Raw genomic sequence first — 23,369 nt, 5'->3', positions numbered from 1 at the left:
AGTGTTCTAGTTTCCTGTTTAGGTTTTGTTTGTCTCTTGTTTTTGCTACAGCACAATAAAAGCTGCGTCTTTGAGTTCATCCTTCTGTGTCCATGAGTTTGGGTCCTCACCTGCCCACCACAGCGCCAAACCTTGACGTTATTAAGCTCTATCTTGGAGAAACACACATTTGATTAACCTTTCATATGTGTTGGTGGAGGAGATATTGTGTTATCCCAGAGTAGCTGACTTTTACAAGCAGAGGAAGGGCACGAGACTTTTCCCTAGCTGTGCGTTTCCATATGAAGGCCAACCAAAACCAGTTCACTCAGGATCTCACAGGAAAATCAAACTAGAAGTCAGAGAAACACAGTTTATTGAAAACTTTAAAAAACAAAACACACACATATCCAAACTTCTCCTGTTGGGTTTACACAAATCCCTGAGCCAGTCAAAAATGTGGTACTTCCAGTGTGGTATCCCAGCTTTTGCCAGAGACAGGATTTAAGAAGGACGCATAGAATTGAACCCTGATTAGAAATCTATAGAAAAGGGAAGAACAACAGAGCCCTAATTAACAGCTAAAAGTGAAAACATATGAACTAATCAGCGTATTGCATAGATGCATGCTGGGTGGCAGCAACCTTTTCTCCCTTCTTATGGGTTATGGCATTAGTGAAACGGGGTCGCTACACAAATTTTCCAGTGTGCAGGTTTACTGTTGTGGAGTGGCGTATTTAAACCCTAACAAAATCCTTATCAGAGTCTAACAATAAGTGTAAGTGAAATAAAAAAAAAACACAAGAAAGCACAGAAAATGAAGGTCTTGAAGGAACCAAACGATGATCTGCTTTTTAACAAACTGACTGATTCTGACAGCAACCCTCCAACTTCCTGCACGTTTCATACTAATGCAAAATGACACCTGATGAGTAACTGTGAGAATCTGGTGGCATCTTACAAAACTGCATTAATTACACTCCAGGATGACGTTTACCTTCCAGAAAAACCCGACTTCCCTTTGCAGCTCCTGGCCCATTAACTCAAACTAAAGAGATAGATCTTTTAAACTAAACAAACATAAATATGAATATTTTATTTTATTTTTAACAGCTTTTAACTTTAGTTTATAGCCTGTCTAACATCACTCTAGCAAGAATCTCCTTGGAGTCTCTATAAGGATTCTGACCACTGAAAACTAAGTTCCAGGGTCCGCTCATCAAGGTGTCGTGGAGTTGAAGGTCGGTGCCCACTCAGGGTATGTATCCAGCGAAAACAGAGGAATTCCCCAAGTTGCCATGGCCAGCAGGAGGGAGAGGACTCCGATCGTGTTGACACCAAGCCCCGCCTTCACCTGCAGCAGACATGATCAGACACGAGGCTTGCAGTCAAGGATGAATGTTATACAGATGTTTCTTGTGAATTATGGCCAGCATACATTTAGTGAAAGAGTTATTTCTAGTGTCTGCTTCTCTTTTCTTATCAAAGAACTCACCATATCCATGATAGTGATGTGTCCATAGGCATACACCACAGCATTGGGCGGGTTGGACACTGGCAGGAGGAAGGAGAAGGATGTGCACAGGGTGGCAGGGATCAGGATGTACAACGGGTTGACGTGTATGGCCTCGGCCTGAAGCGAGAACAATCTTCATAAAGCGCTTTGAGTGCTCAGAGTAGAAAAGCGCTATATAAGAACCAGTCCATTTGATAATAATTTCACTAATTTCATAAATTAGTGAAATAACAGTCTCTAGTGTTCCATACACAGTAGTGTCATTGATGCTGACTAGCTGGAAATAAATCACTTGTTTTGTGGCAGGTCAGACAAAAAAGACTGTATGTTAAAGATGGAAATAGCCAACCTGACATCACCCTTTTATTTGGGAATTCAGTGTTGGCTACAGTGGCTTGCAAAAGTATTCGGCCCCCTTGAACTTTCCCACATTTTGTCACATTACAGCCACAAACATGAATCACTTTTATTGGAATTCCAGGTGAAAGACCAACACAAAGTGGTGCACACGTGAGAAGTGGAACGAAAATCATACATGATTCCAAACATTTTTTACAAATAAATAACTGCAAAATGGGGTGTGAGTAATTATTCAGCCCCCAGAGTCAACACTTTGTAGAACCACCTTTTGCTGCAATTCCAGCTGCAAAATCTGTCAAATGTTTCAGTACAACTTTGCTAAGCTACGAAGCCGCACCGCTTGATGGATTGTCTGAGCGTTACGGCTATCGTAGGCAGGAGCCTGGCGGAGTGATACGTACTGTGCTTCAACATAATATTACCATATTGTGTGTATATAACCTCTTTTTAAGTTTTGTGGATATTATACTTGGTTATGCTGAGGATATGTCGGCCAGTTTCCACTTGAAATGCCTTTTGGTTAAACTGTCAGCAAGGAATTTGCATTTGCACTGTTAAATTTTTATATAACTTTAATGCACATAAAAAACAGCTGCTTGTTTAAGTGAAAATGCATTGATGTTTGTTTGTTTGTTTTGCACTAATAAAGTTGGGGAGTTGTGAAATATTTTTTTTAGTTTGAATTATATCGTTATCGCAAATTTTCAAATGTATATCATGATAAATATTTTTGGTCATATCGCCCGTTTGCAGTTTGCCACAAGCCATGTGGGGGACACAGCAAACATGTGGAAGAAGGTGCTCTGGTCAGATGAGACCAAAATGCAACTTTTTGGCCAAAATGCAAAACGCTGCACATCACTCTGAACACACCATCCCCACTGTCAAATATGGTGGTGGCAGCATCATGCTCTGGGGGGGCTTCTCTTCAGCAGGGACAGGGAAGCTGGTCAGAGTTGATGGGAAGATGGATGGAGCCAAATACAGGGCAGTCTTGGAAGAAAACCTCTTGGAGTCTGCAAAAGACTTGAGACTGGGGCGGAGGGTCACCTTCCAGCAGGACAACGACCCTAAACATAAAGCCAGGGCAACAATGGAACGGTTTAAAACAAAACATATCCATGTGTTAGAATGGCCCAGTCAAAGTCCAGATCTAAATCCAATCGAGAATCTGTGGCAAGATCTGAAAACTGCTATTCACAAACGCTGTCCATCTAATCCGACTGAGCTGGAGCTGTTTTGCAAAGAAGAATGGGCAAAGATTTCAGTCTGTAGATGTGCAAAGCTGGTAGAGACAGACCCTAAAAGACTGGCAGCTGGAACTGCAGCAAAAGGTGGTTCTACAAAGTATTGACTCAGGGGGCTGAATAATTACTCACACCCCACTTTGCAGTTATTTATTTGTAAAAAATGTTTGGAATCGTATGATTTTCGTTCCACTTCTCACGTGTACACCACTTTGTGTTGGTCTTTCATGTGGAATTCCAATAAAATTGATTCATGTTTGTGGCTGTAATGTGACAAAATGTGGGAAAGTTCAAGGGGACCGAATACTTTTGCAAGCCACTGTATGTTGGCTTTTTGGAACCAGAGGCTGGCATTTACAGACGAGAGAGAGCGGGCAGCTCATTGTGTCAAACGTGGTTAGCAGAGTATGTCCACAGTCGCACATATCAGGTAATTAACACTTAAGGCCTTTACACACTTAGAAATTTGCAAGAAACTACGCAAAAAATTGTGTGAAAAGTTTGTCCTTGAAGAAATTGATTTAGAAAAAAATGAAGTTGGTGTCAAGCGATGAGCTGGTTTAGTGGACGCTCATATTCAAGACAAGCAAAGCTTCGGTCAACAGGTCTGTAGGATGGCAACTGCTTATCCCTTAGTGGTTTGTTGGTTAGCTACAGTCAAAGAAATTAGGGTTAAAGGGAGGGACCGTAAACTGAGGGACTCCTCAGTGTAAGATAAACGAAGATTATTTTCAACTGTGAATCATGCAAAGCTACTCTAGTAGACTGAGAGAATCAGATTTTCCGCAGATCTGTACAATATAAAACACTGAACTAACCAGAGGAGAGAGAATGGGGAGGAAGATGGTGATGGTGGCGGCATTGCTGGTCACTTCTGTTAGCGTGGTGACAATGAGACAGGCAATTGTGACTGTGGCTAAGACCGGGAGGTCGCCCAGAGGTGTCATCAGCCTGGCCACCCACAAAGAGAGACCTGACTCCTGCACACACAAACAAACACACACGTTAAGCAGATTTTATACCAGCTTTAATGTATCTATCAGTTCTTTTTGTTAAACTAAGGGACAAGTCAGTTCTTTCAACTTCTGAAGAGACTAGTTTCTTTGGCTCACCTTTTCTATACATCATGTTGGTGTAGACACTATAAAAGATGGACATAGGTACTTGTGGTGTGATTGAGACACGGCGGGTCCAGAGGTTGCTCTTTAGAGTCATCTTTATTATAAACGGCTGCAGCTCTCGGCTGTCAGACTACACTTACAACAATTTACACCTCTGCTTCCCCGTGTTTTAACACTGGGGGCGCCCCGGTACCATTACATCAACCACTGGTTTCTGAAGGCCCATTTTGAAGATTTGACATGACGTTTGTGGACACTTGACCAGATGCAATGAGGACGTGCTGGTCTGACAGTGAAACCATTTGTTCATTAGTTAATGATTTCAATTTTAGACAAATCATAGCCAATAAATTTCAGAAGGTTGATTCTGTTCATCTGGATGTGGTGTTTTCAGTGGGAGAAACATTTCGTCACTCATGGAGAAACGCTGGTTTAAGTGGGGAGTCAAGGAGACCATTTAGGTGAAAGGGAAAAGACCATCTCTGAATTGAGGAGGGGGCCTAAGGGCACATCTTTGTGATTGCAGCCGTTCCCTAACTCTCTGTGAATGGTACTCATGGGCAACGATCAGTGATCTTTGATCAATGGTTGTTGATCGATGGTCATGACAATTTGCATATTAGTGGTCAAGGAACTGACCTCACAGCTTATTGTTCATTCAGTGGTGCTAGTTTCAGTTATTGTACAAATGTACTGGTCATAAGGTTGGAAACCTGCAGTCAGCTGAGACTGAAGAAGTCATTTAGATCAGTAATGAATAGGGATGGGTACCGGTGTTCTGACATAAACGGTAGTAACCAGACCGAAGAGCAGCGCACATTTCGGTGCTTTTTTTTTTTTTTACTGAGCTGTCATACACTTTGGATTCTAGCCAATCATTTTACCTTTCCGAGGATAGTAGGCGGGCCCAGATAAGTACGTTCTTTTAGAGCAGAGCTACAGATTAAAAATGCCCAAGGCGAAGCGGTCAAAAGTCTGGCTGTACTTCACAGCAAAAGATGCAAACTCAGCAGCCTGCAACAAGTGCTTTAAGGTGATACTGTGCAAAGGAGGTAACACCTCGAATCTGATTAAACACCTGGCAACGCATAGCGTTTTTTTTAAAAGCTGAGAAATGCACCGTATTTGATAGCTTGCTGCGAGACCTCACACCGAGCACATCTACTATGGGTGTGGTGCCTGTTATCTGACCCGGAGTTAGCGACATGAACCCAAAGAGGAGAGTCCTGGCCCCTAGCCCTGCCAGTGTAGCAGAAATGATGAGGATGATGATGCAGCAGCAGCCGTTCTTCTCTGAGTGAGTAGCTTAATGTTGTTCGTGTGTAATTTACGTTGAGTAGGCTAACCACGTTATTACATTAATGCATGTAAGGTGAACTAGCAAACACCGTCGTAGCTACATGCGGCTGTCTTCTTGTATGATGGCAGATGCTCCCTTCACCCTGGCTAAAAAGGCTAAAATGACCAAAGAAAAAGTGGAAAACAGCTAAACATGAGAGGTTTTTGGACAAAGTTGGTGTTTTTTCCATTGTTTAAGCACTGCTTCCAGCCAAGAGTGATACCATATATCCCTTATAGCTGCAGAAAAGGCTAACATTGTTATCTATATACAAAAAACAGCTAAACATGAGAGGTTTTAGGACAAAGTTTGTGTTCTTGATTCTTTAAGCACCAATTCGAGCACCATTTAAGCACCGGCACCGTTTCAAAAGTACCGGTTTGGTACTGGTATCGGATAAAACCTAAACGATATCCATCCCTAGTAACGAAGTAGTGAAAATTCCTGTCATTCCCAATGATCTACACCAGAGTGCTGATTTTTGTCTGGACCTGAGATTATTCTGTGTTAGCTGTGAAAACTTTACAATGTTTGCATCAAATTTCTTCTTGGTCTGTACGAGGAAACTGTTCTGGATGTATTGTAATTTGTATTTCAGCATACCTCTGCACCTTTAGCGAGGGCAAAGCCTCCACCAACCAGCAGGGCAACTTGCCACGGCATGGAGGCCTGAAACTCTTTCCAAGAGATCATCGCCTCTGAATTGAGAGAAAAAAACATATTTACTGGGACTGATGCTGAAAAACAGACGTGTTAAATGATTGTTAAAACTTTACTGATTGTTGGTATTCACACATTTCTTTGCAGTCTCAAGCTTTTATATCTCTTTTATGTAAAAGCTTGATATGCATAGGACGCAATAACCAAAGAAGTGAGATTAATGTAGTGTAGGAAAACTGCATTAAGAAGAATTAAGAAAAAACAACCTGAGTAAATCTACAGTATTTAATCCTGACCCATTATGCTAATTCCTGCTCCTTATTCTTGGAGCAGTTTTGCATGACTCAGTTAATAATAATTCTTATTTATCTCACAGTGGTCTGTGGTGTAGCCCCTTGGTTTAAAGTTTGCCTGAAACAAGGTTTCAACTGTAACTGATTGGTTGCCCTTCATAAACAAAAATGTTGAGAGTACTTGTGTTAGCCTTCAACATCCGACTAAACAACAAGCCACATTTCATACATATTTCACACCATATTTTCTGGAGGGTCCGTGAGCAGGTACAAAGAAGAGGAGGACGCCCAGCACCAGAGCCACAGTGGCATCTGTGATGTAGTTGGATTTACTGAAAAATAGAAAAAGTGATCAGCTGGGTCATGGTTCATTGCTGCTGCGAAAAATCATAAAAATGCATGTTTCCCAAAGAATCTGGTCTTTGTCATTGTATCATTTGTATCGTATTGTTTGTGGGAATAATTTTGAATAATTTCCAAGGCAATAAAAGAAGGTTGTGACTCACTGAGGGAAGAGGGAACCCCAGCCGGGTACAAAACCTGGAGATCTGGTCAACCACAACAAAACCATCACCACAAAAACCACCCCGGTGAAGATCTCCTGAGAACTGGAGAGAGGGAACGAATGAATGTGTGAATGCATAAATTATCATAGGAATGTCTTTCTGTCAATAATTGATAAACAAGTAAAATGAATGACAGCATTGGCATGACAACTGACCATCAAAGGTACTGTAAAACTGTAAACGTGGTAGATATATAATATATATATATATATATATATATATATATATATATATATATACATAATAATAATAATATAATAATAATGGATTGGATTTATATAGCGCTTTTCAAGGCACCCAAAGCGCTTTACAATACCGCTATTCATTCACTCTTACATTCACACACTGGTGGAGGCAAGCTACAGTTGTAGCCACAGCTGCCCTGGGGCAGACTGACAGAAGCGAGGCTGCCATATCGCGCCATCGGCCCCTCTGGCCAACACCAGTAGGCAAGTAGGGTAAAGTGTCTTGCCCAAGGACACAACGACCAGGACAGAGAGCTAGCTCTTTAATCGTATATATGTGTAATATATAACTGAGATATATATATATATATATATATATATATATATATCCATAGGTCCCTCATCCTATTCATGTAGCCCCTTCCGCCGGGGTTACTTGCGTAGTAGAATTCCAACAACGCCCTGTTTTCGTCTCTTGCCCACCGATGCCTTCTTGTTCCAGTAGCCCACTTTTCGAACATCCAAGATGAACATGCACATGGGTCAATACATGAGCGGGACACAGAAAGGAATTGGCAAGAATACCAGAGGCGCAAAACACCAGCTACTGGTAGACAGAACAGTCAGCCGAGACTGCAAGACCAGACTGACCAACCTGTGCACTGCCTGGATTGATTACAAGAAGGCCTATGACTCAATGCCCCACAGCTGGATACTGGAATGCCTAGAATTGTACAAGATCAATGGGACCCTAAGAGCCTTCATCAGGAACTCAATGGGGATGTGGTGTACAACACTAGAGGCCAACTCCAAGCCCATAGCACAAGTCACCATCAAGTGCGGGATCTACCAAGGAGATGCTCTGTCCCCACTGCTGTTCTGCATAGGCCTGAACCCCCTCAATGAGATCATTAACAAGACTGGCTACGGATACCGACTACGGAACGGAGCAGTTGTCAGCCACCTCCTGTACATGGATGACATCAAGCTGTATGCCAAGAGTGAACGAGACATCGATTCACTGATCCGCACTACCAGGCTATACAGCAATGACATCGGAATGTCGTTCGGACTGGAGAAGTGTAGTCGGATGGTAACAAAGAGAGGGAAGGTAGTCAGAACTGAGGGGATTGAACTACCAGAAGGCAACATTGCAGACATAGAGGACAGTTACAAGTACCTGGGGATCCCGCAGGCGAATGGGAACCATGAAGAGGCCGCTAGAAAAGCTGCAACCACCAAGTACCTGCAGAGGGTCAGGCAAGTCCTGAGGAGTCAGCTGAATGGTAAGAACAAGATCCGGGCCATCAACACGTACGCCCTGCCCGTGATCAGGTACCCTGCTGGGGTAATAGGCTGGCCAAAGGAGGAGATAGAAGCCACTGACATAAAGACAAGAAAGCTCCTTACCATGCATGGAGGGTTTCACCCCAAGTCCAGCACCCTGAGGCTGTACGCTAAGTGGAAGGAAGGGGGCCGGGGACTGGTGAGTGTCAGCACCACAGTCCAGGATGAGACAACGAACATCCAAGAATACATTGGGAAGATGGCCCCAACTGACCGAGTGCTCAGTGAATACCTCAGGCAGCAGAAACCCAAGAAAGAGGAGGGAGACGAGGAACCATCATGGAAGGACAGGCCCCTGCACGGTATGTACCACCGGCAGATAGAGGAGGTGGCTGATATCCAGAAATCCTACCAGTGGCTGGACAAAGCTGGACTGAAAGACAGCACAGAGGCACTAATCATGGCAGCACAAGAACAAGCTCTGAGTACAAGATCCATAGAGGCTGGGGTCTATCACACCAGGCAAGACCCCAGGTGCAGGCTGTGTAAAGATGCCCCAGAGACAATCCAGCACATAACAGCAGGGTGCAAGATGCTAGCAGGCAAGGCATACAAGGATCGCCATAACCAAGTGGCCGGCATAGTGTACAGGAACATCTGTGCCGAGTATAACCTGGAAGTCCCGAGGTCAAAATGGGAGATGCCCCCAAGGGTGGTGGAGAATGACCGAGCTCAGATCCTGTGGGACTTCCAGATACAGACAGACAAAATGGTGGTGGCTAACCAACCGGACATAGTGGTGGTAGACAAACAGAAGAAGACGGCCGTAGTGATCGATGTAGCGGTTCCCAATGACAGCAATATCAGGAAGAAGGAACACGAGAAGCTGGAGAAATACCAAGGGCTCAGAGAAGAGCTCGAGAGGATGTGGAGGGTGAAGGTAACGGTGGTCCCCGTGGTAATCGGAGCACTAGGTGCAGTGACTCCCAAGCTAGGCGAGTGGCTCCAGCAGATCCCGGGAATAACATCGGAGATCTCTCTGTCCAGAAGAGCGCAGTCCTGGGAACAGCTAAGATACTGCGCAGGACTGAGGAGCTCATTCATATATATATATATATGAATGAGCTCCTCAGTCCTTGTGGCCATTGATCAATGGTCAAACAATTTGCATATTAATGGTCATGAAGCTGACATCACAGTCCACTGTCAGGCCGTGGTGCCAGTTTTGATCATTATGCAGAACTATTTATCCGGTTGTTCAGTCTGACGTCACTAGCCGTGTCTGGGTCTAAACTCTGCTGCAGGTCCATATATCAAACGATCACTATGGCATTACTGAGAGTTGAAAAACTGTCTAAAGTCTTTCATCTTTAATAAAATGATCAGCGTTCTGCTCTACCAGGTGTAACAATTGAGTTTAACATCCAGGCATCCATGAAAACGGAATTTATGACATTTAACGGAGTTAGAAGTTAGCAGGAAGTTAGCTCGCTAGCTTCTATCTAAATACAATATAGCATGTCCTGACTGCGGGGTTTTGGAAACAAATTAAAACGTACAACTCTGTTATCACTTCCTTTTTTTTTTTTCTTTTTTTTTTTTCCATCAGAATTGTTGTCTTAAGGCCAAGAAAGATGCCAAGCGGATTTATTTTACCAAGTGGATCATCATGGCCTTGCCATATTGGTCCATTTGATTGACCTTTATTATAATTATGAATTTATTTTATTTTCAGTTGCTACAAACGGGACAGACATGACTGGAGGATAGGACAGGGGGGAGAAAGAATGAAAGAAAGAGAGGGAGAGAAAGAAAACCAAAGGGGAGAAGAGACGGTGAGAAGGGGGGGAAGAAAGAAAAAAAAAAAAAAAAGAACAAAACACCTGGGTCACCTGTATGGAGAAAAAAAACAGACGAGAAAGCAAACAACAAAGAGCAACATAATAAAAAAAAACAGCACCATCACAATAAACTAGCTAGCAGTAGATATCAGTAGATACTAAATAATAAACGATATTGTGCAGCACGCAAGATAGACAGCGCACAATGTGCTTTGAGGCAGCAGCCAAGAAAGCTGTAGTCCGCGTCTGTGAATACCCGTGTGTACACCTGTGTGCATACCTGTGTGGATCAGCATGCTTGCATTCCAAAGGTTTCTCCATGTAACGATCTGCTAGGGAGTGTGGGGAGCCACAGCCCCGTCCTCCAGGGTATGAAGCAGGTATGGAGGAGATCAAAACTCCAGACATCCAGAGGCCCCCAGAACACAAGAGACCAAGGAAGACCAACAGAGGGGCAGCCGAGCCACTGTCCCAGTAAGAGCTGAGGAGAGTCCCAGATGAGGGCTCACTCAGCAGCCGCGGAGCAGAAGCCAGGGGGAGTTGCAGTGACGCGCCCATGAGCTCCGCCGGCAGCCAGCTGTGCCTGAGTGACCGAGCCCCAGGCCGAGAGGCCGGGGGCACCCCACCTCCGAAGTGGCCCGAGCGAGCCCCAGGCTCCAGGCCCCGATAAGCGGCCGCCAAGGAGTGAGCCGGTGTGTACCCGGACGCCCACCCCCAGACACAAAGAACCACCAATGCACCGACACCTGAGGGAGTCCGCCACTGGCAGGGGAAGTGGTGGTGGGTGGAGATAGGCCTCCAAACCTTGGAGGGTCTGAGATGTCCCCAGAGAGGTGGCGTCTGATACCCAACCTGACATATAGACACAGACATACAGGCACACACAGACACAAACATCCATTCCCACCCTCATGCTCTCATATGCACTTACTCCACACTCAACCAACATGGAGACAGACATAAAGAGACGCTGTACACATGGTCACACTCCCCAAGCGTACTCTACGAACCGGGTCTAGGTACCCTTGCCCCTGGAGGGGGGAACTGCACCCAGACCCAGGTGGTGTTACCCTTTTCCCTGCGGTGGGGAGAGGCAGACCGCCCCGACTCCGCAGCAGCAGGGAGGCCCCACACTCCAGACCGCAGTCGGACGGCCAATTCCTCCTAGCCCCCCCGCTCCAGCAGGCCGCAGAGAACGGGGGTGAGAGAAGACTCCAAACCTCCCTCCACCCGCTCATTGTAGTGTTGATGCATGTGTGTTCTAAGGTGCAATTAAAACCCAGGAGGGCATGGAGCTACCTGCCAGAGAGCAGCAGGTAAGCGCATAGTCCCTCCTGCTAGCCCTCAATGTCTACGTGTATTCAAAATTGAGAGGTGGGCAACGACGCCAGGGGTGGGGTGTACACCCTGATGGTAATTTGGACTCCGTGTATCGTGCCCACCCCCAAGATCCTATATGTATGTGTAATGAGAGTGTGAGTAATGTGAATGTCTAAGTTGTGGGATAAAATTGAGGCAGAGGCAGCCAGAAGGGGACAGAGGGGGGGGGGGGGGGGGGTAGACAGACTTCTCTGCACCCTGGTGACATACCCCTACTCCAAGGCCCTACATGTGTGGGTGGTTGTGGTGGAGCGGGAAGAGGGAGGCAGCTGGAGATGGGGAGGGAAGGAAGGGAGGGGCAGGTGACCCCTCCCTGGGGCCAGCTCCCCCGCTGACCCCAGTAGGCACTCCCATACTCCGCGACCCGCCAGGGAAAGGGGGCCCAGGCCCATCCAGACCGGGGCCCAGCGCAGCAGCGCCCCCCGGCCCCACAGAGCCCGGGACACTCCACCCAACCCCACCACAGAGAAAACTGCACCCACCCCACCATCCATTCATCTTCCAGACTACATGAGACAATAGACACCCAGGCTGAGATCTTCCTCCACCTCTCCCGTATCTGTTATCACTTCCAACATAAATGAAGACAGAAAACTAAACAGCAGTGATGTTTGTAGGGTTACTGAAGTTGGGCTAGCTGGTATATAATGATGTGCTACGTGACCGCTAGCGACACAGCTATGTTAGCATAATATAAACAAGCTAACTTTTTTTCCACTCGATAAAAGTTACCGTGAGTGTTCTCGGTGGTCAGAAACAAATGTAATCACATGGCAGGATGCTGTAAAAGGACCAAACTTCAGCCAGGAGAACAACTGAGATAATCCATCCACAATACAAGGTTAGTCATTCATATACTGCTGCATGGGCTGGGCTGTAGTTACATCCTAAGGTTTTAAAAACTGAGCTTAAATAAATGATTAGTGGTAATAAAAGCCGAGGGAGGTTAACAGGGATCACTGACTGTTTTAGGAGCTTTTTCAGATCAAATAGAAGAAAATACATAACATTAAACATGTTAACAACACAAAAGCCATATTAAACGCAGACTACTTTAGACCCGGAAGTAGGATTCGTCGCGTCATCACTGAACAACCGGATAAGGTTGGAGAAACCTGCAGTCAACTGAAACTGAAGAAGTCACTTGGATGACACTGAAAACGCTACGTCCAGATTCTGGGATTTCTTAGCTGGATGATTGAGCATGCATTAAGACCCAGTGTAAATCTCTAACCAACATCCTGTATCACCAACACTGCATAAATGATTACGCATGAATGAATAAATGATCAAACTGATTACTTTGATGAATAAACGAGTGTGTAAATAAACGAATGAGAGATCACCTAATGGCTCCCAGCTTCTTGTACTCGTCTTCCAGCACCTTTTTCACCGCCCTCTCTCTGTCAGACTGCTCTCCCCGACACTGCCACAGGAACTTGAAGCTGCATGAGACAGTGTGTGTGTGTGTGTGTGTGTGTGTGTGTGTGTGTGTGTGTGTGTGTGTGTGAGCGAGAGAGAGAAATTTCATTTTAATTTTGCAAATTTTACTATTTAAGTCAAACTGATGATAAAATTCCGTCTTTGCACTAAAATAATCTGGAGTAAGAGAAACACTTTGTATGCAGGAGTGATTTGTTTTCCTGGATCTTCTTGGATTCTGGAGACAGAGACTGTGTCTACTTAAAGAGAGGCTTAAAAATATCGTTTTTGTTAAATCTCTAGTTAGATCTAGATCAGGTGACCGTGAACCAAGCTTTAGTTATGCTGCCAACTATTCCCATACTTCCCATCATGCACTGAGGACTGTAGTTGTCTATGTTCTCCAGTTTAGCCTTCTCCTCTCTTTTATCCTCACTTCCTAACCAGTCACAGTTGATGGCTGCCCCTCCCTGAGTTCTTCCTGTTGTTAGTGATGCCTGCTCTGTTATGTCCTGAAGTCATACTACCAAATATAAATGGAGATGCATATAAGACACTTTTCTGGAAATACTGCAGATTTTTGGAAGATGCTTCGGCATTGTTCTTTTTGGTGAGGATTGGACTTTTAAAATAAAATCGTACCTTTAACCTATTGTAAATGCGGTAGCAAAACATAATAAAAACTGTCAAATAGCATGTATATGTTCTTTAGTTTTCTCTGAAAAGCTGCTGGAAACTTCTGCTTAAGTTTAAGTTTAAAGGTAGTCAGACATTTCTGTTAAAGATGCCAACAACTGATCCATCATCAGAGCTTTGAACTATAATAAATCTTCACAACAATAAAACACATATATAACACATGTGATGATGCTTCCACTAATTGATTAATGCAAAGAAATCAGAATAGGATGATGAAACTGATAAAAGAGAAAAAATAATGGAGTGTGCACAAAGAGTAGTCAGAGTAGAATAGCACTGATAGCAGGTGATTGGCTCTGCAGATGGTATGCTGACACTCACTCTGAGCCAATGAAGAGCCAGTACAGCCACAACCATGTCAGCAGCAGCATGATAACACTGATGGGCAGGCACAACAGGAGCCAGTTGGCAAAGTTGATGCTGTTGCAGTCTGGGTAAACGCTGAATGTAAAGACAGTGGATTCAAAAACATTATTTTTAAAGGAGTCTTTGAATCATTATTTCATTCTAGCTGTGCAGCAGACTGAATTAAGCGAACACTGAAGGCAACATTAATCCCACCACTGCCAATATGTCTCATTAACATACACCTGATGCGAGACACTCACTGGTTGAGGTACTCAGAGAATATGAGGTTAGCAGAGGTTCCGGGCAGCGTGGTGATGCCGCCAATGCTGGAGGAGTAGGCGATGCCGATGCACATGGCTTTGCATAGCATCCGGCCCTGCCGACGCCTGCAGGAGGCCGTGGGTACGTTCTCTGCAGCCTGTAAGACAAAATGCGGAGAAATCAAGACAGAGAAGCAGAAATAGCGGAAGTAGCAGAACATGTATGAGCACTGGAAAAATATCAAAGAATAATTTTATTCTGTGTTTGTTTGGTGCTTTTTTGCACCTCGTCTTCTGCAGGCTGTGACTCTGCTGGTATTTGAACAGAAGTGAAGGTTTCTGTGGGGACATCTGGCTCTGTGCTGTCACTGAGAGAGGAATAAGGGATTCAACTGCTCTTCAAGCACATCAGAAACAAAAACTTAGAACACCCTGAACCCAGAGGTACAGAGAGGGCAGCAGTGAATCCCCATGCTTTACATACCTCAGAGCTTCTTTATTTTTTGCAGTACAGTTGTTGATTTCTGGAAAAATGACAGATTATAGTCAGGGTCACAAGTTCCATCCTACTGTAAGCTCAAAAACACACAGCTATCTCACACTTTTAATTATATTTTGTGCTTTTATAAAGTAAAGTATACTGTTTGTGCAGGTACCGTCCAGCTCCAGGGTAGGGTTGTCTTCACCAGAGTATCCGTCTTCATTCGCCTTTAGAATCTGTTGGAGAACAGCATCTACGATGGGCATCACCATGGTAACAGCCGATGTGTTTTGGACCCACATTGAGAGGAAGGCACAGCCGGACATGAAGCCAAGCAACAACCTGAAGGAGACAGTGGTGTGTTCAAAAAGCAACAATGGAGCCTTCACACTTAAATCTCGAAGAAATACAAAATTTGAATCCAACAGCAGAGAACGAAGATGCTCACCAAGCAGGGTTGACCCCCACCAAGGTGACGAGCCTCAGGGCGACTCTGCGGTGGAGGCCCCACTTCTCGATGGACGTGGCGAGGCAGACAACACCCACAAGCAGGAAGTGCAAGTTATTAAAATACTCCTTTGCCACCTAGAGGAGAAAAGGGATTTTAGAACAGAGAGCTGCTATAGAGTAATTGAGGAAGAGGAGTAAAAATTTAAGCCCATTTTCAAATTTGAGTTTGTGACCAATGAATATGTTATACGGGGAGTTAACAAGTAACAGATAAACCAATTTAAAATACAACTTTAAAAAGATAATAATTGGATGAGCATAAAGAAGAGTCCAAGTGTCCAAGAATAAAAACATTTATTTGCAAATAAGAACAAGGCCTGCTCTGCTGTAGGCCCACAAGACGCAGGAGGTGCCATACTGGTCACTTGCAATGTGTGTCAGGCATCAGTCAGGGGTGGAGACCTTTGCAGTCTGATCATTGGCTTTCGAGGTTGGGTATGGGGACATGGAACATGACCTCTCTGGTGATGAAGGAGCCTGACATAGTGCATGAGGTTGAGACACACTGGCTTGTTTTAGAGGCTTCTGGGGTGGATGAGATTCACTCTGTGTTCCTAAAAGCTTCAGATGTTGTAGAGCTCTCTTGGTTGACATACCTTGGAACATTGGATGGAGAATTGGGATTGGCAGACTGAAGATGACGTGGCTCTGCTGGCTTCATCAGTTGGTGGCCTCCAGCTCACACTGGAGCACTGGACCAGTTTGCAGCCAAGTGGCAGAAATGAGAATCCAGAAAGGGTGGCGTGCTCACTCTGGATTAGGGGTGACTTGCTGCCCCAGGTGGAAGAGTTTAACTATCACAGGGTCTTGTTAATGAGTGGGGCGAGAGGGGAGTGAGAGATTGAGGGACTGTCTTTAGTGATGCAGATGCTGTACTGGTCATTCGTATTAAGGAGAGAGGTGAGTACACAAGCTACCTATGGTCACAAGTTCTGGATAGTGACCAAACAAAGGAGACTGTAGATACAAACGGCAAAATTAACTTTCTCCAAAGAGTGGTTGGCATCTCCCTTAGAGATAGGGTGAGGAGTTCAGTCATTTGAGAGGGGCTCAGAGTAAAACTCCTAGTCCTCCATCTCAAAAGGAGCTACTTGAGGTGGCTCGGGCCTCTGATTAGAATGCATCCTGGGCCCCTACTGGGTGAGGTGTTCTGGGCGTGTAGCACCGGAAGGAGGCCCTAGGGCAGGCCCAGGCCACGCTGGAGAGATGATGTTGCTCAGCTTGCCTGGGAACATCCATCCATCTATCGCATATGGATGGATGGATGGAAGAACAGGGCCGTTTTAGGATTTTTAAGATCACACGAGGGACAAGCAAATTGGAAAAGAAGCAGGGATATGCTGAAAACTTCAGGTGAGTGTCAAATGTTGACACTCACCTGTAGGCAGAACCAGAACCAGAGCAACACATCTGCTGCTGTGCATTCATAAAGAATAACAACTCTCAACGCATCAACACTTTGTCCTGTGTAACTGTGATTGCTAACAGAAGGACTCACATTGGAGGACGACATGATGCCAAAGAGGGGGAAGAGAATGGCGGGGAGCATGGCCGTCATGGACAGTGGAATCACCTCCGTCACCCAGTATATCGCCATCAGCATCATCACAAAGCCACATTCTGCCTCCTACAGGGAAAACACATTAAAATGATTACACACACACACACACACACACACACACACACACACACACACACACACACACACACACACACACACACACACACACACACACAGAGGTGTATTTGGTTGATAACTGTAAATATAGATAAATAAAGTTCATTTCTAGTTGAATGTTATGCAGAAGTTAGAGACAGTAAACTAGAGTCACTCAGCAACCACTTCAAAACACCTTCAGGTAATTATTTGGGTTGTTGAAGCATTGTCTAAATTGAACTTAATTCTTATTGTTATACTTCTGCATGTATGTATCTTTGCTTTTGCAGATCATTTCAATGCTGCGCCTTTTTTTAAACAAATAATACAAATTCTAAAAAAAAACCCAAGAAAACTGGATCTGTACTGAAATTATCCAGAAAGAACCAGTTTTGTTTATTCAGTTTTTTTAAATTTAATATTTTTATGGATAAATTTCACAGTATTTTATACTCCTTGCATTTTCAAAAATAGGATCGTTACTTTTTGTAAAACACATTTGAGGGAAGTTTTCATTTTCCATTACTGCATGCCCTCGCACATCAAAATGATTTAGCCTAAGCAGTAACTGAGGAAAGGCAATGCTAATGGTGTATCAATCTTTCCTCAGGCACCGCTTCTTCTACACGTCCTGGGGGAGGGAAGCTCATCTCCAATTATCCTTTCAGCACACCGCACCACTCTTTGGTGAGCTTTGTGGTTGTAAGCGGTGCTGTTGCCATACCACGTGGTGATGCGTCCAGTGAGGATGCTCTCAAAGGCACAGCGGTAGAAGGCCCCGAGGATGCAGGAGCTCTTGCCGAATCTCTTCAGTCTCCTGAAAAAGAAGAAGCGCTGCTGCGCCTTCTTCACTGTTTAGTTTGTGTGTACTGACTATTGAATGCTGAGCTGTAATCTACAAACAGCATTCTCTCTGACGTGTCTCTCTTCTCCGGGTGCGAGAGGGCAGTATGTAGTGTCAGGGCTGTGGCATCATCAGTGGGCCTGTTGTGGCAGTATGTAGCGGTTCCAGTGAGTCGGGCAGTACAGAGCAGATGAAGTCCCCGACCAGCCTTTCAAAGCGTTTGCTCATGATGGGGGTCAGAGATACCGGTCGCCAGCCGTTTAAGGAAGAGGAAGGAAGAGATGGTGGAGGGTTTGGGTACAGAGACGATGGTGGCCATTTTGAAGCAGGCTGGGACTACAGACAGAGAGAGGGAAAGGTTGAAGATGTGCATGTAAACACTCCAGCCAGCTGAGCCGCGGTTGATTTGAGGACACAGCCGGGAATCCCGTCTAGACCAGTAGCTTTGCCTGCGTTCACTCGTCCTCAGACACAGTGTGCACGCTGACATCATCCATGACGCGCACACTTTCCGGTCTCATGGTGTTCGCTGAGTTTAAACTTTTGTTTGAGGCCTGTGTTTGGGTCGTCATCCTGCCTGCCACACAGCGCTACACGACAGAAGCTCTACTTGGAACTTTGTTAAGATCCGCCAATGCAGAATATGATATTTTGCCATTTTTAAAGGGGTCTTAAACGTTTGATCAGTACTGTAGTCTAAATTCAAATTTAGACTGAAATAAAGTTTAGATTCCCATGTACTAATATAATTAGCTCAAGGTTGCCTTTCACAAGAAAAGCTGGTAGAAACAAACACCTTTTACTTGCTTTCTACTTTCTTCTAATTTGCAATCCTGTTATTTTTTAAACCTAAATTGTAAAAAATGACCTTGAAGTATCATTTTATGTGTTTTCATTTTATGAAAAGTAGATAAATTATTATGCATATAGGATTCTGCTGCACTGCTGTGCTGACCAGCTAGCAGGTGTGTTCACTTACATCTTCAACGAGTCCCTGGCGAAGTCTGTGGTCCCCACATGCTTCAAAAGATCCACCATCATCCCTGTGCCCAAGAACAGCAAACCCTCATCCCTGAACGATTACCGGCCAGTTGCACTGACCTCGGTAGTAATGAAGGTGTTTGAGAGGCTGCTGAAGAACATCATCTCCTCCTCCATCCCAGACACCACAGATCCGCTGCAGTTCGCCTACAGATCCAACAGATCCACAGAGGATGCCATCGCCCACGTCCTACACACCACTCTCAGCCACGTGGACAAGAAACAGGGTAACTATGTGCGAATGCTGTTTGTTGATTACAGTTCAGCGTTTAACACAATAGTGCCCTGCAGACTGTTCACAAAGCTGAGGGATCTGGGACTTAACAGCCGTCTGTGTGAGTGGGTGTTGGACTTCCTCACTGGCAGAACTCAGGTGGTGAGGGTGGGCAGGTGCTTCTCCAACAGCATCACCATCAACACAGGAGCACCTCAGGGATGTGTCCTCTCGCCACTGCTCTACTCCCTCTACACTTCAGACTGTGTGGCCACCCATGGCTCCAACACCATTGTGAAGTTTGCTGACGACACAGTGGTGTTGGGTGCCATCTCCAACAACGATGAGGCGGCCTACATGGATGAAGTGAAGAATCTGGCATCGTGGTGCCAGGACAACCACCTCCAGCTGAACATCAGCAAGACCAAGGAGCTGGTGGTGGACTTCAGAAGGGGTCAGCACAGAGACTACAAGCCCATCATCATCAATGGAGCTCCAGTGGAGAGGGTGCAGTCCTTCAAGTATCTTGGTGTCCACATCTCCTCAGACCTGACATGGGCTGCCCACATTCAGGTCCAGACCAAAAAGGCTAGGCAGCGCCTGTATCACCTACGACAACTGAGGAAGTTCAGGGTCTCTCCAAAGATCCTCAGGATTTTCTATACAGGCGCTGTGGAGAGCATCCTCACACAGAACATGACATCGTGGTTTGGGAACAACTGTGTGAAGGACCAAAAAGCTCTCCAGAGAGTGATCCGTACAGCAGAACGCTGCTGCAGGATTGCTCTCCCCCCGCTTCAGGACACCTACACCAGGAGATGCCGGACTAGAGCAGATACTGAAGGACCCGTCCCATCCTGGCAACAAACTGTTCCAACTTCTGCAATCTGGTAGAAGGTTCCGCATCTTCCGGGCAAGGACAGAGAGACTCAAGAGGAGCTTCTATCCCCAAGCCATCCGTGCCCTAAACACACACACCCGCCCTCTCACATCATCTATAATTGACTGAGACAGGACTCTTCCAGACACTAAACCAAGGCACAATGTACATTTCAATTCCTTTAATTTTAAACATGTTTATATTGTCTATCCTGTAAAATAGTCAGATGTCTATTCATATTAATGTACAGAATTCACCTGCTTGCTGCTACTACTGCACATTCACCCAATGTATATACTATATATCGTTAGCTTCATAGCATAAGTGCCTAAGTCATTTTTTGGTCAAATTGAGATTTTTGCCTAACTTTACTCCCCTACCACTGCTGCATCATCCTGTCCGTCTGTTTTCCCGAAAACACAAAAAAATGACTTAGGCACTTATGCTATGAAGCTAACGATATATATATATATATATATATAATGTTCTTCCTCTACACCCCCCCCCCCAATTTTTGCACATGTCGAGGAGCGTGTCAGGCTACATTTCACTGTGTGTTATACTTGTATAACTATGCATGTGACAAATAAAGAACCTTGAACCTTGAACCTTGAACCTTATGGCCATTATTAAAAAAGGATCAAGGGTCAGCTGGCACTATGCACAAAGGTCTGTTAGCCGTATTTATAGTGACGGGAAAAAGTGTAAAAGATCTCGTAGTGCTTAGAGTTGAAAAAAGTGTATAAGTACAAATCCATGACTGGCTGATAGGAAAGCAAATAAAGAGCCAACGTAAACTTAATAAAGCACAGAGACTGTTCAGATCATCACAAAAACTCTACAATAACTACAACCTACTGAGATCATATCATAAAGTTTATGTGCTATACAATTAAAACTAGCAGTGGCAACATATTTCACAATATGCAAATAATGATAGGAGCTGTTTAAAAACACTGATCAGTGCAATTTCAGTTAAATGAAACCGTTATGGAGGGGATACAGTTCCCGTCATATTTGTGCACGTACCTTTGTTCCGATGACCAGAGGAAGAGGGAGCAGCAGCAGCGGCGTGAGGATGATCAGGAGAAGGCTGTGATAGTTCCACAGTGCTTCGCTCAGCTTCGTCAGCATCCTCCTGTCTCCCATCGATTTCGTCTCTCCTGCAGGATCCTGCTGTGACCCCGCAGTTATTTGGCTGTGATATGTTAGAGAGGGTAATGATTGACTGAGAATGACAAGCTGGAAACCAGTTTGGGGAAGTCATCAAACTACTGGAAGCTTCATTTTACATTTCCATATCAGTTTTCTTGAGCAAGATACAAAAGCTCATTAGTAACTGTTGGTTATCTCGCCACTAAGACAAAGGTCAGATGTTAATGTGACAAGGCTTTTCATTTATTTCAAGCGTGGTGCTTGAAAGGGTCAATGTCAGTAGTTTCTCTGACATAAAAAACAAATTATAAAGCATGTAAAGATACTTATTGAGAATAATTTTTACTAAAATGCGCATAGCAAATATACATACACAGACCTAATAAGTTGCTTCCAGCGTGCGATTTGATATTGTATGTGTACATGGTTTGGTGAGCTCTAAGGTTTTCCTCCTTCAGTTCACAGGGAAAACTCTTTCATTTACCCTGATTTTTAAGGATTTATTTATTTGATCCTGGTGTGAAATATTTAGACACAATATTTATTTGCTAGAATGTCGACTTGCATCATTTCCAGTCCTCATTATATTTTAAGAAAGAATAAAGACTGTTATATAATTAATGTTGAATATTCAGCAACAATCTAAAAGCAGGCATCAAAAGTATGCATGATATGTGAGTATATGCCTAAGTCACGAAACTTACTAGCTCATTGTGTAAAGGTGAGTCTTAATCTATACTCCAAAGAACATGCATCAGCATGACATGGCACCTGCTGACGGTAGTATATTTGTCTTGTGTCTGGCTATAAGTGTGAGAATTCCAACAACTTCTGATATCTTTTAACTTGTTATCTTGAAAACTTCAGAGATCCATTAAAGTTTAGCTGAGTTTATGTCTGTTGCTTTTGACCCACAACTAATAACTAAACAAAATTCAGGAAAATATAAAAAAAAAAAAACTTTCCAGATGGAATGTGCTGACAGCACAAAAATCACTTCACTTTATAAGTTAGACTTTAATGTCATTAAGAGATTTTTGTGCAAAACTCTTGAGTCACCCTCATTTCTTTCTATATTGCTTTCAATGAGCCAGAGCTGAGATACAGTTCCCCACCTTTACATTTCAAAGCTTTTCTTTGGACAGTGGCTGCTGTTTCACTCAGTCCAGTCCTTGTACCTCACTATTTTCAGAGGAATGTTTGCTTTGCTTATTAAGCCACACTGACCTATGACAGACTAAACACTGACCTATGAATCATTCAACCATTAAAAAAGCCACCTAACTCAAAGAATGAACCTTGAGTTGGGTTGTTTGGCCTGCTGTTCACTGAAGCCTCATCAGAACAGGAGGAATACGGGTAAAATAAAAATCTGAGGTGTGGTATATTATAAAAGCACTGGACTCTACTCCAAATATAACAATTCTGGTTGAAATTGCTGTTAGTATACATGTAGGAGGTCAGGAAAGAGATACAGCACTGAGTGTCTGCTGTCATCCATAAAACACGGTGGAGGCTTTATCATAGTTTGTGTTGCATTTCAGCCAGTGGTGTTGGAGATCTTGTCCAAATAATTGGAATAATGAAAACATACTGTAAGACGTGCACTGTGGTCGTATGCAGCCAGTTTGCTTTAACTATTCATTAATTTATTTAGAAATTGAATGAAGTCATCTTTGAGTACCAAGCACAGGAACCTGTGTGATAAATCTGTCCAGGAAACAGAATTCTCCAAATCAGTGGAGCTGTTAAACATATACAGCAGTTCACCTGTAGCAGGAAGGGTTATCTTTGTTTCCTTAATGAGTTTGCGTATTTATTTTTAACCTCTTTACAGGACAAGATGTTGTCGAGTGTGTTGGAGCACAGAATGAAGTCCGCGGAGCTCATGTAACCACAATGACGTCACTGTAGATGCATACTTCAAATATATGAAGCAAGATATATGGAATCATATAGCAAAGAAAAAAATTATAAATAACTGTAAGTATGTTTTATACTTTAGATTCCACCCTTTGCTTTGTTGACAGTGCTGCAAACCCTTGGACTTCTCTCAGTGAGCTTCATGATGTCGTCACCTGAAG

General features: G+C 44.2%; 1 protein-coding gene across 1 annotated transcript; it reads right to left on the bottom strand.

Moving 5' to 3' along the window:
- Nucleotides 1–924: 924 nt before the first annotated feature.
- On the bottom strand, nt 925–21,387 carry LOC120719043 (solute carrier family 13 member 1-like). The gene is made up of 15 exons (XM_040007898.1): nt 21,160–21,387; nt 16,993–17,121; nt 15,433–15,569; nt 15,160–15,326; nt 14,988–15,027; nt 14,790–14,871; nt 14,504–14,661; nt 14,217–14,336; nt 13,121–13,219; nt 7,022–7,123; nt 6,756–6,847; nt 6,166–6,260; nt 3,921–4,082; nt 1,475–1,612; nt 925–1,333 (listed from the first exon to the last, which is right to left on the bottom strand). The coding sequence occupies exons 1-15, from the start codon at nt 21,277–21,279 to the stop codon at nt 1,199–1,201; spliced, it is 1,776 nt and encodes a 591-aa protein (XP_039863832.1). The 5' UTR covers nt 21,280–21,387; the 3' UTR covers nt 925–1,198.
- Nucleotides 21,388–23,369: the final 1,982 nt, after the last annotated feature.

The sequence above is a fragment of the Simochromis diagramma genome, unplaced genomic scaffold (assembly GCF_900408965.1).
Source record: "Simochromis diagramma unplaced genomic scaffold, fSimDia1.1 OVJJ01000545.1, whole genome shotgun sequence".
Taxonomy (NCBI): domain Eukaryota; kingdom Metazoa; phylum Chordata; class Actinopteri; order Cichliformes; family Cichlidae; genus Simochromis; species Simochromis diagramma.
This window is presented reverse-complemented; position numbering and strand designations above follow the sequence as displayed.